At 38.9% G+C, this 16,081-nt stretch overlaps 1 protein-coding gene across 2 annotated transcripts in view; it reads right to left on the bottom strand.

Annotated features, from left to right (window-relative positions):
* Nucleotides 1-16,081, bottom strand: part of ush2a (Usher syndrome 2A (autosomal recessive, mild)) — a 440,168-nt gene that overhangs the window by 356,260 nt on the left and 67,827 nt on the right. For both annotated transcript variants that reach the window (XM_049464244.1, XM_022672674.2), the window contains exons 10-12: nucleotides 10,276-10,471; nucleotides 8,959-9,089; nucleotides 3,098-3,293 (exon numbers count right to left, since the gene is read on the bottom strand). In XM_049464244.1, the coding sequence (XP_049320201.1) occupies nucleotides 3,098-3,293; nucleotides 8,959-9,089; nucleotides 10,276-10,471 (523 nt within the window). The remainder of the gene's footprint in view (nucleotides 1-3,097; nucleotides 3,294-8,958; nucleotides 9,090-10,275; nucleotides 10,472-16,081) is intronic.

Raw genomic sequence — 16,081 nt, 5'->3', positions numbered from 1 at the left:
AACTCCTGGAAAGAGAAAAAAATGGGGTCTACGTGGATTCAAATCATATCAAGTTTTTAAAATATGCGCAGTGCTTATTTGAATATGCCATACATATTCCTGACAGGTAATCTATTCCTAATGTTGCTGAGCAGAGCCCGAGGGCACGGCGTAGCGCCACTATATAAGTGCCGGGGACTCCACACTCAGCTGCAGCGCTCGCTTCCCGGACCCTGGTCCATTTTAATGAATTTAGATATTAATATATTGCTCCCTGCCCACAGTTAAACCTCGTTACGACATTATGTTAAGTGCGCAATGTGACACAGATGAATACCCCGATAACAATAAAGCTGAATCGCTCCAATTTGTTATTGTGTTCTTAGTCTCGGGGTATTATTGTGGAGCCGAGCAGGAGGAGGAGGAGGAGCTGGAATCAGTTTAGAGTTTGGAGAAAAAAAATAATCATAAATACTTAAATAAAAGAGAATAAATGTTGATTTGTAGCAATTAAAAAGTTTAGCATTTTGCATAACTTAATTTGGCATTATATTTTAGAAAGTAAACCTTAAAAAACTAAACTTACAGAATCTGAAAAAAAATCAATCCGCAATCTGATGTACAATCATTAAGACATTAATTTGCTTAGTGTAAAAGATAGCGACAAATCTTTGTATATCTTTGAATATTTTTATTTTTGATTGTGCATGTATAACAAGATTGTGGATCACTGTAAAATAATTGTATTGGACCATTCATCATAACCCATCCACACAATGTAAATGGCAGTTGGCATTTTAAAATGTTAATAAACTAAAATGAATAGCTCTGTGAAAGAAGGAAAAAAAAAATTCTTGACAGAATAGTTTTTAGCAAGTCATAAGTACTAGAAATTAAGAATCTAGGTCAAACAGAGGTGTGCAGGGGTTGTTAGCTACCTCATAACAGAGTGTGTGTGAGTGTGTGTGTGTATATATATATACGTATATATATATATATATATATATATATATATATATATATATATATATATATATATATATATATATATATATATATATATGTGTGTGTGTATGTGTGCCTGGGCGGTTGTGTATGCATGAATTGGGACGTGTTGCTATGTGGCCAGGCGGTGCTCACTCTATCAGTAATGCTCCTCGACATAATATTCTCATGCATCAACATTTCAAAGTGTATTGTGTACACAGAGTACTCGGGCCACTTGATAAATTTTGCCCTTATAAAGCCGCTGCTGGCCTCAAACGGTGGCGGAGGTAATAAATTGCCGTAATCAAATCTAATTTCTGAGAAATACCTGTGGGAGCGACAAACAAAGAAGCAGGTCTTGTAAGCGGCATGAAAAATAACGGGGACAGCGGCGGTTTATTATAATCAACTTGGCATTGAATTACTAAATTAAAATTAGGCGGGCCTTGATATCGTGGCGTAGCAATGCGCGCGATCTTCTAAGTAACGTTCGTTTGCATTTCATAAGAAACGCTTCAAAGGAACGGGAAAGGGGTGGGGGGGCAGGGAGATTTATCACAAAGGACCTGAGATGGTTGAAAAAGAGAGGGGAAAAATCCATTTGGCTGCAGCTTGCAGTAAATTTGATGGGTGGGGAATTAAACTGGCCAAGGGTGTATTCAGTGTGTTCAGTGTGTTTAGCGTCCAACCAATTTAATCATGGCATTTATGTATATATATATATAGACTATGGGGTGTATATTCTGATACTTTGAGTGAGTTTGAAATGAGCTTGTTTATGAACTTGTTTAACAGTTTTATGTAAACTTTAGTCACCGATGGACAAATGACATGGCAATGACTTTATTTATTCAGCTAATAACACATAAAACAACTGTCCAAATGAACAGCTACTCTGAACAAACTTTCATATTATAAAATAATATATTAAAATAAGTACGGTCTGTGCAAATGTTTGGGCATCTAAGCATTGCAAAGACCCAAATTAGCAATTTAGGCCTGAGGCATATCACCAATTATCCCAGCCGACTTGCTCATGTTGCAGGTAGGGCAGAACAATTTATAATTTTAGCTTGATTATCACCAATGTGTGTCTGCACAATGTGCTAAAGTTTTTTGCTGCTTTACACACAAGGAAATTACATATCTATCAGAGAAATATTATATATATTCAAAATTATGTTTATTTTAATCCAATACTTGATACACAGAGTGCATGTCATGACATGCTGTCTTTCTGACTTCTGTTGAAATCTGGTTACAATCAGTTTAGGGGAATGATCGTAGTCAACACAAAATCTTCAAGACTAAGAAAATTCTCAGAGAGACAATTAAGTTTCAGGATTCCTTTTATGTCTGTTTATAAAGTTATACACTTAACCTACAGCTACAGTAGATACATAAATCACCAGCATAATCTGTTGGATCCATACTGTTGTGTGACGTGCCTGCACACCAAGTCAGATTTTTGAAAGAAATTTTTAGAAAAGTGTTCACACTGTAGACAAACTGGACCATTGTTTGGCTGATCCTGACTGAGACCACCTCAGTACCCTTACCTGTAACCTTATTCAAACTCAGTATTTCAAATATACTACAGAACATCAGTCACATCAGATTTATAAGGCCTGATGAAGTCAGACTCTCAGATGCAATTGTTGGTAAAAAAAAGATACCTGGGATGCATGGGGGTGAATGCATCATGCTTTGTGACTGTGTTGCTGTTTGTTGCACAGGTGAAGTAAAATTTGAATTCCACAAATTAACATTAAATTAATCTTTAATATTAGACTTTGACTCAACTGTGCATGAAAGGTGACCGATGAGAATCTCTTTGCAAAGAACAGGGGATTTCTGACCCTGTGAGGGGCACAAATATGGGACAGGCAACACTGACTGAAAGTTTTCATTTTATTATTTGGACTTGGTTTTATTATATGAAGTTAATCAAATGGCTGTGTTTACTATTTCTTTATGAGAAAAAAAACAAGCACAATATGAAATTTGACCAAGATTATGTATGTGTGCAAGAGTAAGAGAGACAGAGAGAGAGAGAGAGAGAAAGAGAGACTGTGAGATGGAGAGAGAGAGAGAGAGAGAGACAGTGGGTGCAATGCTGTTTGATACCTACCGATTACGTTGGCCTTGCACTGGCATTGACCTGAGTCCTGGTGACAGGTAATATCTGGTGGTGCCGTCCCGGCGGCATTGCAGTTACAGGCTCGGCAGCCGTCGGGCAGCGCTGACTGCAGCTGGTAGAATCCGTGCTGGCACTGATTGCACTGCCGGCCCGACACCCGTCGCTTGCACTTACACTGCCCCCCCATCTGCGAAGGAAGAGGACAGCAGCACGTGACAACTCTCCAGTTAGGACACTCTGGCTGCAGAGTGCAACTGTCTGTCTTTGTGTGTGTGTGTGTGTTTGTGTGTGTGTGGTGCAACTCTTGAGTGTGTGTCACGGATGGACACCAATCCCCCCTCCCCTCTCGGCCCCCATTGGGATGCTTTTTATCTCCATTACTGGGGTAAGCAAAGGGAAAGTGTGTGTGTGTGTGTGTAAGGAGCAGTCACATCACCTGAGCACACACAGCCCTGATAGTAGTCAGCTGGTCCTGCACTCTGGACCAACCAAACCCCCCCAACACACACACCCCCATCCCCACCTTCAACTGCTCTCCTCTGATTGAACAGTCTGAATTACCAGCTATCACAGAGGCAGTGTGGGGTAATAAGCTGGGAGCACTGACTGAGGTCTCTAACAGGTTAGTGACTTTACCAGTGGAACCAGTGGCACAAGTGTCTAGGGCCCATGACTGGTTTCATCATGCATTTTTAGTAGAGGTGTACTATATGGACCAAAAATGTGATGTGTGATAATGCTGGTGAATATTACGATATTAATGTGAAATGCGATAAATAAAAATCCTACATTTATTTTAGCTACTCCAAATCTCATTAGCCACTTCACTGCACTAATTTTTCCCGATACTGGTACCGGTGTAATACTTTGAATTCAATACAACAAAAGGTGATAAAAGCAGCTAAAGCCAAGATGCAAGTTTAGTGGTATTATGATCTTCTACAACTAGAGATGGAATCGGCCGATTTTCAGCCACAATACGGTATCGGCGATCGGCCGATATTCCTCGGATTTATACAATCCGATTCAGGAGTTTAGGGTTAAGCAGTTCAGCAGAGTTTTGTGTGGATGAGTTTCTCATCCAACCACTAGCCGGTCTAGTGTCTTTACGCACTGTCTTTACCTGCCCCAACCTACAGACTCAGCTCAGTCAGTCTGAACGTTTTTTTTTTTTTTACTTTTACAGTTTCTGTAGTTCATATGTGTAGAACCAATGCGCCTCACAGTGAAAAGAAAAAGGTTTTAACCACACTAACCGGATAATACCGCTCTCTACAGTTGATCTTTTAGCCCAGTCAGTGAGCCACAGAGCTAGTTAGCTTACAAGCTAACAGCAGCAGCTAACAACAGCAGCTAACAACAGCAGCTAACAACAGCAGGAATAATGGAGTTGGTTAGCTTACAAGCTAACAGCAACAGCTAACAACAGGAGGAATAATGGAGTTGTTTAGCTTACAAGCTAACAGCAGCAGCTAACAACAGCACAAATAACGGAGTTAGTTAGCTCACAAGCTAACAGCAGCAGCTAACAACAGCAGGAATAATGAGTTGGTTAGCTTACAAGCTAACAACAACACAAATAACAGAGTTAGTTAGCTCACAAGCTAACAGCAGCAGCTAACAACAGCAAGAATGATGGAGTTGGTTAGCTCACAAGCTAACAACAGCAGCTAACAGCAGCAGGAATGATGAGTTTGTTAGCTCACAAGCTAACAGCAGCAGCTAACAGCAGCAGGAATGACAAGTTTGTTAGCTGACAAGCTAACAGCAGCAGGAATAACGAGTTTGTTAGCTCACAAGCCAACAGCAGAAGGAGGAGTCACGGAGTTACTAGATATGCGGACGTTTTCGTTTGTTTGCACCCCGAATTACCTCAGAATTATAACTATGCGGTTTAGTGGACACGGCTGCCAGGAAAGACTGTTGAAGGCTACTGAAGACTATTAAAGGCTATTGGAGGTTATTGAAAGGGTTATTGGAGGCAGAAATCAGTACAGGCTGGTTAGATAAGTGAGCATATTCACGTCCACGCAGCGCAGTCACATTTTTGAAAAAGAAAATAGTTTTCTTCAGTGTTGTACTGTTGATTTTGCTCATTCCAACTATTTGGGAATTTAGTTAAAAGCTCCGTTTTATTGCTGTAATGTTACTTACTAAAAAATGTGGAGTTTAAATCAGGTCTGCGCTCGTAATGACAGTTAATGGGGCGGACAGAGTCAGGCTGGATTTTTAGCCCAATCTAAGCTCTAGCTGGAGCGTTACATAACTGTTGTTCTTATTAAAATAATATATTATTAGTTATATATTAACAGTAAATATGAGCTATTTTAAGCAGTAAACTGACGCAGAAGAACAGGCTGTGAGGTGGCTGATGTTGGGACACATACCTGTGGTATTGGCATATAAATATAAAAATTGTTGTCTTATATCTATTTACACATAACTTATATCTGTCCTGAAAAGCATTTATTTTGGTTAGTAACACTGTTTATTTGCTATCAGCATAAATTACCAGTGTTTGCTTAGGCTTGGATGTATTTAGGGGAATCTGTACCAGGTTTGTCTGGCACCTGTGTTGCATTAATGTGGTATTCTGCCCCGCCCAAGATCGATATCGGCGATCCCGATCGAAATCGGTCCCAAAAACACTAATTGGTCCATCTCTATCTACAACAACCTACAATAACAATGTCTTAAAGGTATGCCAGAAATGTATATTTACCAGATTAGCACATACAAAAGTCATATGAATGTTAATACTGTATTTACTAGTGAGAAATTTGCCCTGAAATAATTGTTCAGTTACATTTGGTTATTTTTCATTCAAAAGCAGCCTTACAGCTAACACAGCTGGGGGTATAACTAATACACAGCGAAAGTAGCTAGCACAAAGAAGCTAGCACAGAGCCAAATTGGCTAGCACAGAACTAAAGTAGCGGGGGAGTTTTACACACAGGGCTGGGTATGTGTATAGCTAGCACAGACCTATCAAGTAACACAGGGCTTGGTGTGTGTGTGTGTGTGTGTGTACAGCTAGCACAGTGATAAAGTACTAATAGCTAGGTTTGTGTATAGCTAACAGAGATAAAATTACTAAACATGAAACTGGGTGTATATATTTAATTAGCACAGATAAAATAACTAAAACTGAGCTGGGTGTGTGTATATAGCTAGCTCTGAGCTGGGGTTGTGTATATATAGCTACCACTGAGCTGAGTGTGTGTATATATAGCTAGAACTGAGCTGGGTGTGTGTATAAAGCTAGCACTGAGCTGGGTGTGTGTATATATAGCTAGCACTGAGCTGGGTGTGTGTATAAAGCTAGCACTGAGCTGAGTGTGTGTATAAAGCTAGCACTGAGCTGAGTGTGTGTATAAAGCTAGCACTGAGCTGGGTGTGTGTATAAAGCTAGCACTGAGCTGGGTGTGTGTATATAGTTAGCACTGAGCTGGGTGTGTGAATAAAGCTAGCACTGAGCTGGGTGTGTGTATAAAGCTAGCACTGAGCTGGGTGTGTGTATATATAGCTAGCACTGAGCTGGGTGTGTGTATAAAGCTAGCACTGAGCTGGGTGTGTGTATAAAGCTAGCACTGAGCTGGGTGTGTGTATATATAGCTAGCACTGAGCTGGGTGTGTGTATAAAGCTAGCACTGAGCTGGGTGTGTGTGTATATAGCTAGCACTGAGCTGGGTGTGTGTATAAAGCTAGCACTGAGCTGGGTGTGTGTATAAAGCTAGCACTGAGCTGGGTGTGTGTATATATAGCTAGCACTGAGCTGGGTGTGTGTATAAAGCTAGCACTGAGCTGGGTGTGTGTATATATAGCTAGAACTGAGCTGGGTGTGTGAATAAAGCTAGCACTGAGCTGGGTGTGTGTATAAAGCTAGCACTGAGCTGGGTGTGTGTATATATAGCTAGAACTGAGCTGGGTGTGTGAATAAAGCTAGCACTGAGCTGGGTGTGTGTATAAAGCTAGCACTGAGCTGGGTGTGTGTATATATAGCTAGCACTGAGCTGGGTGTGTGTATAAAGCTAGCACTGAGCTGGGTGTGTGTATATAGTTAGCACTGAGATGGGTGTGTGTATAAAGCTAGCACTGAGCTGGGTGTGTGTATATAGTTAGCACTGAGATGGGTGTGTGTATAAAGCTAGCACTGAGCTGGGTGTGTGTATATAGTTAGCACTGAGATGGGTGTGTGTATGAAGCTAGCACTGAGCTAGGTGTATATATAACTAGCACTGAGCTGGGTGTGTATATAACTAGCACTGAACTGGGTGTTTATATAGCTAACACTGAGCTGGGTGTGTGGCAATTAACACTCGAGTTGAATGGATGTGAGCAGGGAAATGTGCTCACCTGTACTGGAGTTGATGAGCCATGGAATAAAAAAAGCCACAAAATGTTTGACATCATGCTATAAACTGCAGGATCTCAATTTCTGCCAGGGTTACCATACTGAAGGATTACTTCTAGCAGAAATGTTTGTGTAGATTAGCTAACAGATAACAAGCTATAGGAAAAATAAAAAGAATATCTGGGCAGGAAAAGCACAAATTAAATAGGACTGGAAAACACCGGGATAACATAATCATGCTAATTAGAACCCATTGGCATCCATTCATTGTATTCATTCTTCACATTTTCAGGCATTCCTCTAAGTGCCAGTGAAAGTTACCACAGATATGACATTCTGGAGCTACTACGTTACATGTGGCACGCTTTCCGTGAAAGATATTTAATTAGTTAACAGAACAAAAACTATTATTTCTTATCTTACTTAGTATTAGTATGCAAAGCACATGCATGTCTTCCACTATTGTTCGTCAATCCGACAGGCCCAAAGCCTAGCCAGCACTCCGCGGCAATGGCACAGTCCAACAAATGAAGCCGTCTGAGAGATTAAGGAAATAATCATTCCCGGAATTTAAATAAGGTAACAATCTCAACACAGGTCTGACCTGCCCATTGATTTCGAATTTGTCATCCAGTATATCTATTGACAAGGATGGCCCCAGTCCCCCGAAAAGGCTGGGATGGTGCTCGGGTAGAGGGGAGCGGAGGGGGGATTCTCCAGAGAGAAAGGGGCGTCCTAATGACACTTTTACATACTCGCCGCAATCCCTTACTGATCACAACACTGATTAATGCCGTTGTGAATACTAAAGTCTTCAGCCGATATGTCGATGAAAGCTTCTCCAGTGAGGAATGAGCCAATAGCATCATATAATTATAGAATTTTCTAGCCCATTAGGAGCAAAGGCGGCTTCTGTTTTAACTGAGAAATATGCTGCTGTTTAACTGGTTGATATACAAGTTCAGTCAATGTGTGAGACAAATTAGTTGACAAATAAATAAACAAACAAGCATACATGCACAGTTGAGTTATCATTATAATTGATAGTGCTTTTTTCTGCCCTCTCTGGCTAATGTATATTTAATTTGTGTTTAACTTAAACAATAGGGGTGATGTATGGTTAGCAAAAAAAAATAGTTAGCAAAATTAGTAGCAAAAATATGGCATTAATTGCAAAGGTTTTTTTCTGATGTTCAATAAAATGTAAAGATGGTCAGTGGGAAAATGCTAATGTTTGCTGTCTACTACTAAACAACACATTTTTTAATGATGTTTTTAAACATAATAATATTAAAAAAATTAGTTTTACATTAGAATGCAAAGACAGTTTGCCGTGTTTAAACTGCCATGTTTAAAATTCCATAAAATTGAAAATCTTTGAAGTACGTTTGGGGGACTTAAAGGGCCACATATAGTTCATCAGCTCAGATGGGAATTTTATTAGGAAAGATCCTTAATCTCAGAACTGTTCAGATAATGTTCATTAAATTGAATGTACCTGGTCACAGTCCAGGCTGCCATTGACGGTCCCAGCACTGTTACATTCACACGGTTTACACATGTCCTCCGCCCACAGTGACGTGCCGACTTCTCTGTAGAACAGATTCCTGCATCGCTCACAGTTCCTTCCTTTAAACAAACGAGTGTGTGTTAAAATATAAGAAAGACAAGGACAGGATCAATCACACAGGACCATGATTTCAAATTAACACACCGCTGTCTCCCAAGAGGCAAGGTGTCCATTTAATGTCCCCTTTTGTCCCCCTTTGCCACTGTGTCTGATGCTCAACATATGAAATGGTGAACTGGTTAGCATGCCCTGATTTACTTCATTAAACCCCCATCTGTTTTCCCTCTAATCCAATTTTCAGACTTTTCAGCACTTTTATCTGCAGTATAGATTCTCAGCAAGGTTCACCTCTGAGAGAAGAACATCTGGAGTGTAATTCAGAGTGCAGCTTGTCTTGGGTTTTGAGTGATATTTAAGGAATAGTGCTGCGCTTTTTGTACCATGTTAACCAGCTCTTCCAAGTGAAATATGATGGCATTAAAACAAAATACCAACAGAAATTTCTTATTCAGTGAATAGTGAGAGATGTGATATGTGTTACATTTTTTTATGGCAAAATGACACAAAAGCACATTCTGTGAATAAGTGAAATATATTAAATTTATACTGCAGTGTTACATTAGAATTTTTAAAACAGCAATGGAAGCCCCATATTCCACCTTGCTGTGTATCAGATCACAGAGCAGAAAGTAAGAGAGAGAGCCAACAGGGAGAGCCGACAAACAGAGGGTTTAAAAGTTCAATTTTACACTCTGCTTACATAAATGAAATGAAAGTTCTCAGCATCTTTTTTGGTATCACTTTAATCCCTCTTAACAAACTGGCTGTTTTTCAGTTGAAACATACAAGCTGTACAGGACTAATATAGTAATTTTAGCTGAAGCAAAATAGCCTTAGTATCCTTTTGTTTACCAGAAGTCTGCTGCACTTTTCTCACATGTGGTTTAAATTGCACCACTGAGGTAAATCCATGATTATGATTGCACAGCTAAGGTAGAATTATGATTGTGACAATAGGCAGCTAAATGTGTGACTAGAATTGCAATGCTGAAATAATCTGTAAGAAGAATTTTTATAGTGTTTGGATATTAAAAAATGATAGGGAATAATTTAGTTAGGGTACAGTTATGGTTTTCATCTCCCTTAGTGTCCAGTCAGTATTAAAAAATACAAAACTGTGATAACCCTAAAAAAAACCAAAAATGTTTTCACTGAATAGCGCTAGAGCTATTATGGTACAATTACCTGAAGTATTATGAGTGCAGTTGTCACAAACTCCTCCTCCACCACGGAAATGCTCGGAAGGATAGGGGTCCATACTGGCGTTGTAGTGGCAGGAAAAGGCATGGCCATAGCACTGGCAGGGACGGCAGTTGTATGCCTGCACCTGATCGCCTGATCGGAAGGGCTTGTCATTGAAGAGGGGGTCACAACGCTCACACTGCAGTAAACACATGCAATCAAAAAAAAAAAAAAAACTTTATGAACAAAAATGGACAAAGTAGTTCAACAGCAGAATTTGTTTTGTTAGTAGCTTTAAAAGTACTCATCTCCAATCCCTACTAAAATACTAGGCCTATGCGATATATATATATATATATATATATATATATATATATATATATATATATATATATATATATATATATATATATATATATTGGATAGTGCACTGCATTACACTAGGTTGAGTGAGAAACTTTATGAAGTTAATTTTATGGGGCTTAACTTATCACGTTTCACATTTATCAGGTTATGCCACTGTGTGTCCATATTGTACACTATTTAAATAAATAAATATATATTTACTTAAATAATATATATCTCTCCCACAATGTTTTGCCTAATTTTGTAAATTCCACCCAGTATTTAGGGCTACTTCTATCACACAAGGCTTTCACACAAAGCTTATGCATCTGTTCTAACACTACTTGGCTTGCTCTCCCTGGCTGGGTATAAGGGATTTCCCACTTACCTCTATTACATAGCATTACATTAACCAGCACAATCATCTGTTAGATGACTCCAAGTGTGTTCAGCTTCTCCAAACGTTTACATTACCAGACTAAAATGACTCAAATCTGTTTTTTGTTTTACTCAATGTGGCTCAGATCTTGTTTTTCATGGCTGTGTGAACGTGCCAAATTAATTTTTTTTTTCTAATCAGATCTGAGCCGATTCCATATGTGGTCCTAAATCGGATATGTATCCGATCCATGGACGTGCAACATGAATGTGAACGGTCAAATCAGAATTCATGCGCATTTGCTTTTACGCATGCGCTAAGTGATTATCTCTCGTACCCACATATCTCTTGGTGCAGCTGTGCAGCTACAGCTGCAAAAATAGCAAAAGCAAACCACCTGGTCTTTTTTCACCTCCTCGACCTGAGCATGAACTTCAGACCAGCTGTTTACTGTTTCTCCACTCCAGCAAAAGATGCTCCACATATGAGCTGCTATTTCCCTTTATAAAGCTACGAGTCGTCTCTCAAATATTCGTTTTTTTGTTGTTGGTGAAGAAGGTGCCGTTTATACAGGTATCTATCTGCAGTGGTAAATAGTCAAAAAAACTAAACAAAATGAATTGTATAACACTGTGTACAATGTACGGATGTCAAAATCAAAGTAAGTACTTATATGCTGGTCCTATAATAATGGTTCTCTCTGTTTGGGTTGGACGACACTTAATCTTACCTATTACTCTGTGCTAAGCTAGTCAGTGTGAGCATCTGTTAGCTAAATGTTACAAAATTGGTAATTAGCAATAGGCAATTTTCCACCAAGAGCATTCAGCTGTCCAATGCTGCTGTGATAGTGGCAGTTTAAAAAGATGCAGTGCTGCTTAATGTGATTCTTAGAAACCCTGTGTAATCACTCCGGTCAGTTTTCAAAAAAACTCACTTAGGGGTGTGCATTTCCAAGCTGTCTGAAGTAACACTTTTTAGTTAGTTTATGCATTTCTATTCCATGACTTTTAGCATGTCAGTGGCAGGATTGTTTAAAGTAGGCCACAAAAAAAAAAAAAAAAAAATCTTAACATATCATACAAATTGCAAATTCTCACAGAAATCATCAGCAACCCAGGATTATTTACCTTTAATTTACTATAAATACACCAACAATTAGGGCATTTAATAAAGGTGACTTTCAACACCACAGCTATTTAACTAGGGCACCATATGCAGCAATCCCGTCAGTATAAAGTGAAATGAAAAAAGAAAACAGCTGAGAAAAATGGGGGTCTTGAACCTTTACTGCTAAGGACTTTGATTTTGTGAGCAGTCACTGCAAATTATGCTGGACAAAAGAGGCATCAAATAAAATGATTAAAAATGGATTAAAAAAAGTGGGATTCCCCAGTGATGGCTCAAGCTGTGGCAGATGCTCCTGGTGTCAGGCTGTTGTTGGAGCAGCCACAGTGAGCCCGGGGCCCGGGGGGAATTGTTAATTCAGCGGACGGGATGCTGGTAGAGCCGTACACGGACCACCCGCTTATACAGCCTTTTATTCACAGCATGAACCAGACAGGTGGGCAGAGCCTGTAGAGATTTAGGCATGCATACAGTGTCAGGTGAAATTCAGCTTAATGTAGTATATATACAGCAAACTACTGTACATAATATCTGATGACAATCTAAAATTTATTTCCCAAGAAAACAAAACACGTGTTTTATAATTAATTTTACACACAAATTACTCGGGTAAAATAGTTGCAGGCAACACATATCACAAACAATGCACAACTACTACTAATATTGTAGCTGCAAACAAGGATAAAAGCTAGTCAGTGAAAGTCAATGAAGCAAAACAAGAATACTGTCAAATTAAGAAAATCTGTCAAAGTTTTGGATTCCCAAAATCAACTGTATGGAATAACATTTAAGAAAAATGAATACACAGGTAAGCTTATTTAATCACATTGGACTGGTAGGTCAAGGAAGTCTGCTAAAGAATTTCAGATTATAGTTTGCAAAAATGTACTTAAAAGGGTCTTCAGAATCCTGTAAAAAGACAGATGAGAGAAAGCTTAACTTATGTTGGCTAACATGGCTAACTTTAAACAGAATTAGTTGCCACATCTGGGCATGTTTTGGTGGACAATTAATTTGCCATTGTCTTAGAATTTCCTTATATCCTGCTAATGACTTCTAGCTGTTGATTAGTAATGTACGTCCCCCACCTCTAAAAAAGTATCCTATTAACAGATGCTGTTTTTTTTTATTATTATTTAAAATATACCACAATTTTATCATTGTCTTCTTAGCAAAAAGATATAAATCACAAAGTCTGGAGCTCCATTAGCAAACATAAGCTTCAAGTTTCACAAACTTCCATTAAAGCCCCACATTTGCATGCACCGTCTGCTAAGCTTATTCAAGAGCAATGTAAACAAAAGGTGCCGTTGCTTATTTTGCAACCTCAAACCTTAAGTAACAGCATAAATTAGCATATAACTAAACCTGAAGAGTCTGTCTTTGCATGTTTCATTTTGCTTTCCTTAATCGGAGAGACTGGTATGTTGGCTCAGAAAGTATGAGAACTTGCATTTATAGCCACATAGCAGAAGGTTAAATAAAGATATATAGTTTACTACAAAATTTTATGATGAATGGATCATTAGAAATTCTCAAAAATGGCTTGAAATGCTTAGGACCCGACAGGAGAGACCACTACAGAGCAGCTCTTATTATTTGGGTGATGGGTCATTATTCTCAGCACTGCAGTGAGTGACATTGATGGGCATGGTGGTGGTGTATGAGGTGTTGGTGTATGCGGTGTTGGTGTGTGTTGTGCCGGTACGAGTGGTTCAGATACAGCACTCTAATAGGCACTACTACATACAGCTGCTCCACCTTGTAGATACAGTAAAGTCAGAGACAGAAGCTCTGAATCTGTTGCTGCACAGTTAGTTTTGGCCATCCTCTAGTTCTGGACACTGGAGCTTAAAGCAGCTATTGGTGGTTAAAAACTCCAGCAGCACTGCCGTATCTGATCCAGTCGTACCAACACAACATACACTAATACCCCATACCCCATCAGTGCTGAGAATAATGACCCACCACCCAAATAATAGCTGCTCTGTTTCTCTCCTGTGGTGGTCCTGAGTATTGAAGAACAGGATGGACGGAGGATAATAATAATAAAGTATCCAGAGAAACAGATACAGAACTATATTCTGTAATTCTTATAGAACTACAAAGTGCTATTATATGATCAGTGGAGCTGATATGATCTGTGTTGTTTAGAAACAAGTAGGAGGTCATAATATTCTGAGTGGACTATGTAAAAGCAATGTTTCTGACAGCAAGAACATGAACATTCTGAAAGATGACGAGTGTGTATGGATGTAGATGTGTGTGAGACAGTCGTAGTGCAGGGAGCAGAGAAGTGCGTCCCAAACAGTGCAAAAAAGTGAAAAGCCGCTGCAAACGGCAGGGCTAATTTCACGCTCCCTCAGGTAAGGTCTCTGTGTGGCTGCAATGGGCAGAGCCTGCCGTTAACCTTTAATGTTCCTCAAAATGCACTGCTTTAGCATGCTTTGCCAATGTACTGCCCTCGCCGCCATGTGCCGCCGCTCTGGATAAGGCCACAGGGGTCAGCAGGGCAGCCCGCGCGTCTGCATACAAAAACACTGACATTCTACACTGTAGATATATGTGAGAATAAGAAAATAGTGGGAAGCAAGGTTGGGAAATGCAAGCTTACCTTTATACCTGGCAGGGGTGTGGAAGTATCAGAGCAGAAGCTGTACAAGTTCTGTCCTGAAGTTTGGAATCTGTGAATATTACTTATATAACTCTCACAGAAGATTTTTAAAGTAAACATTTACATTCTTGAGGTTTTCTATGGTCTTAAAATGTTCTTGGTAGGGGTGGGCGATATGGCCCTAAAATAATATCACGATATCTCATGGTATTTTCGCGATAACGATACTCTTGGCTAAATAAATTAATGATTTTTTTTTTTTTCAAGAATACACTACTGCAACAAAATGATTTTTTTATTTTATTATTGCATACGATTTATGTCACACCCCTACCTGAGATATTAAAAAAATACAAGAATTGGATCAGATTTGTATCAGAACTCAATGATCCAGAATGTCATGATACTTATAATGCACTCCAAATATCCCCATATATCCAGGATTAAAATAAAATAAACGATACTGGACAGATATAATCGGTCTTTAGTAGATATATAATGAAAAATGAGAACAGTGTTATTTTTCTTTTTGCTAAAAACAGTAAAAAAATAGTACCCTGATGTGATCATGAGGGGTGGGTGATAAGGCACGATATTTTTAGGGTATAGTATTATTCACGATATTCAAAAATATTGGCGATATTATCGTGAACGATACGATATGGCACACCCCTAGTTCTTGGCCTTTTTTTTTTTTCCCCAAGTTTTCGACATTAATGCATTTAATGTACACCGACATGCCAATTCATGCCAAGTCATGGGACAGAAACTATTATTGTGTCCCATTACTTTTTTCATGTGTCCACAAGTATTCCGGGGTCATTTATCAGAGTGATGTCTGTAACAGATATTTAAGTAAAATATTTGACTGGCAATAATCTCACTGCAGTAGGAACTTGATTTTGCTTAATTTTGAATGTTTGAATTACATGGTCACATGATCGTGTAATGCATCCTCTTGTTTAAAAAGAAGATAATGGTACTTAGTGCTTTCTGAATGCCATAATATATATTTTTGGATGATATACTGTCCCAGAAATGACTACTATTACCTATCACTATTACTATATTACTATTAAGACTAGTATATACTACAGATACAGTGTATCCCAAAAGTGAGTACAGCTCATATTTAAGTATATCTTTTCATGGGACAACACTGGCAAAATAATATTTTAACACAATGAAAAGTAGTCTGTGTGCAGCATATTCTTCCCTCAAAATAACTCACTATACAGCCATTACTATCTAAACCACTGGCAACAAAAGTGAGTACACCCCTAATTGTCCAAATTGAACACTCCTTGTCATTTTCTCTCCAAAATGTCATCGGACTCATTAGT

Source organism: Astyanax mexicanus, chromosome 14 (genome assembly GCF_023375975.1).
Source record: "Astyanax mexicanus isolate ESR-SI-001 chromosome 14, AstMex3_surface, whole genome shotgun sequence".
NCBI lineage: Eukaryota > Metazoa > Chordata > Actinopteri > Characiformes > Acestrorhamphidae > Astyanax > Astyanax mexicanus.
This window is presented reverse-complemented; position numbering and strand designations above follow the sequence as displayed.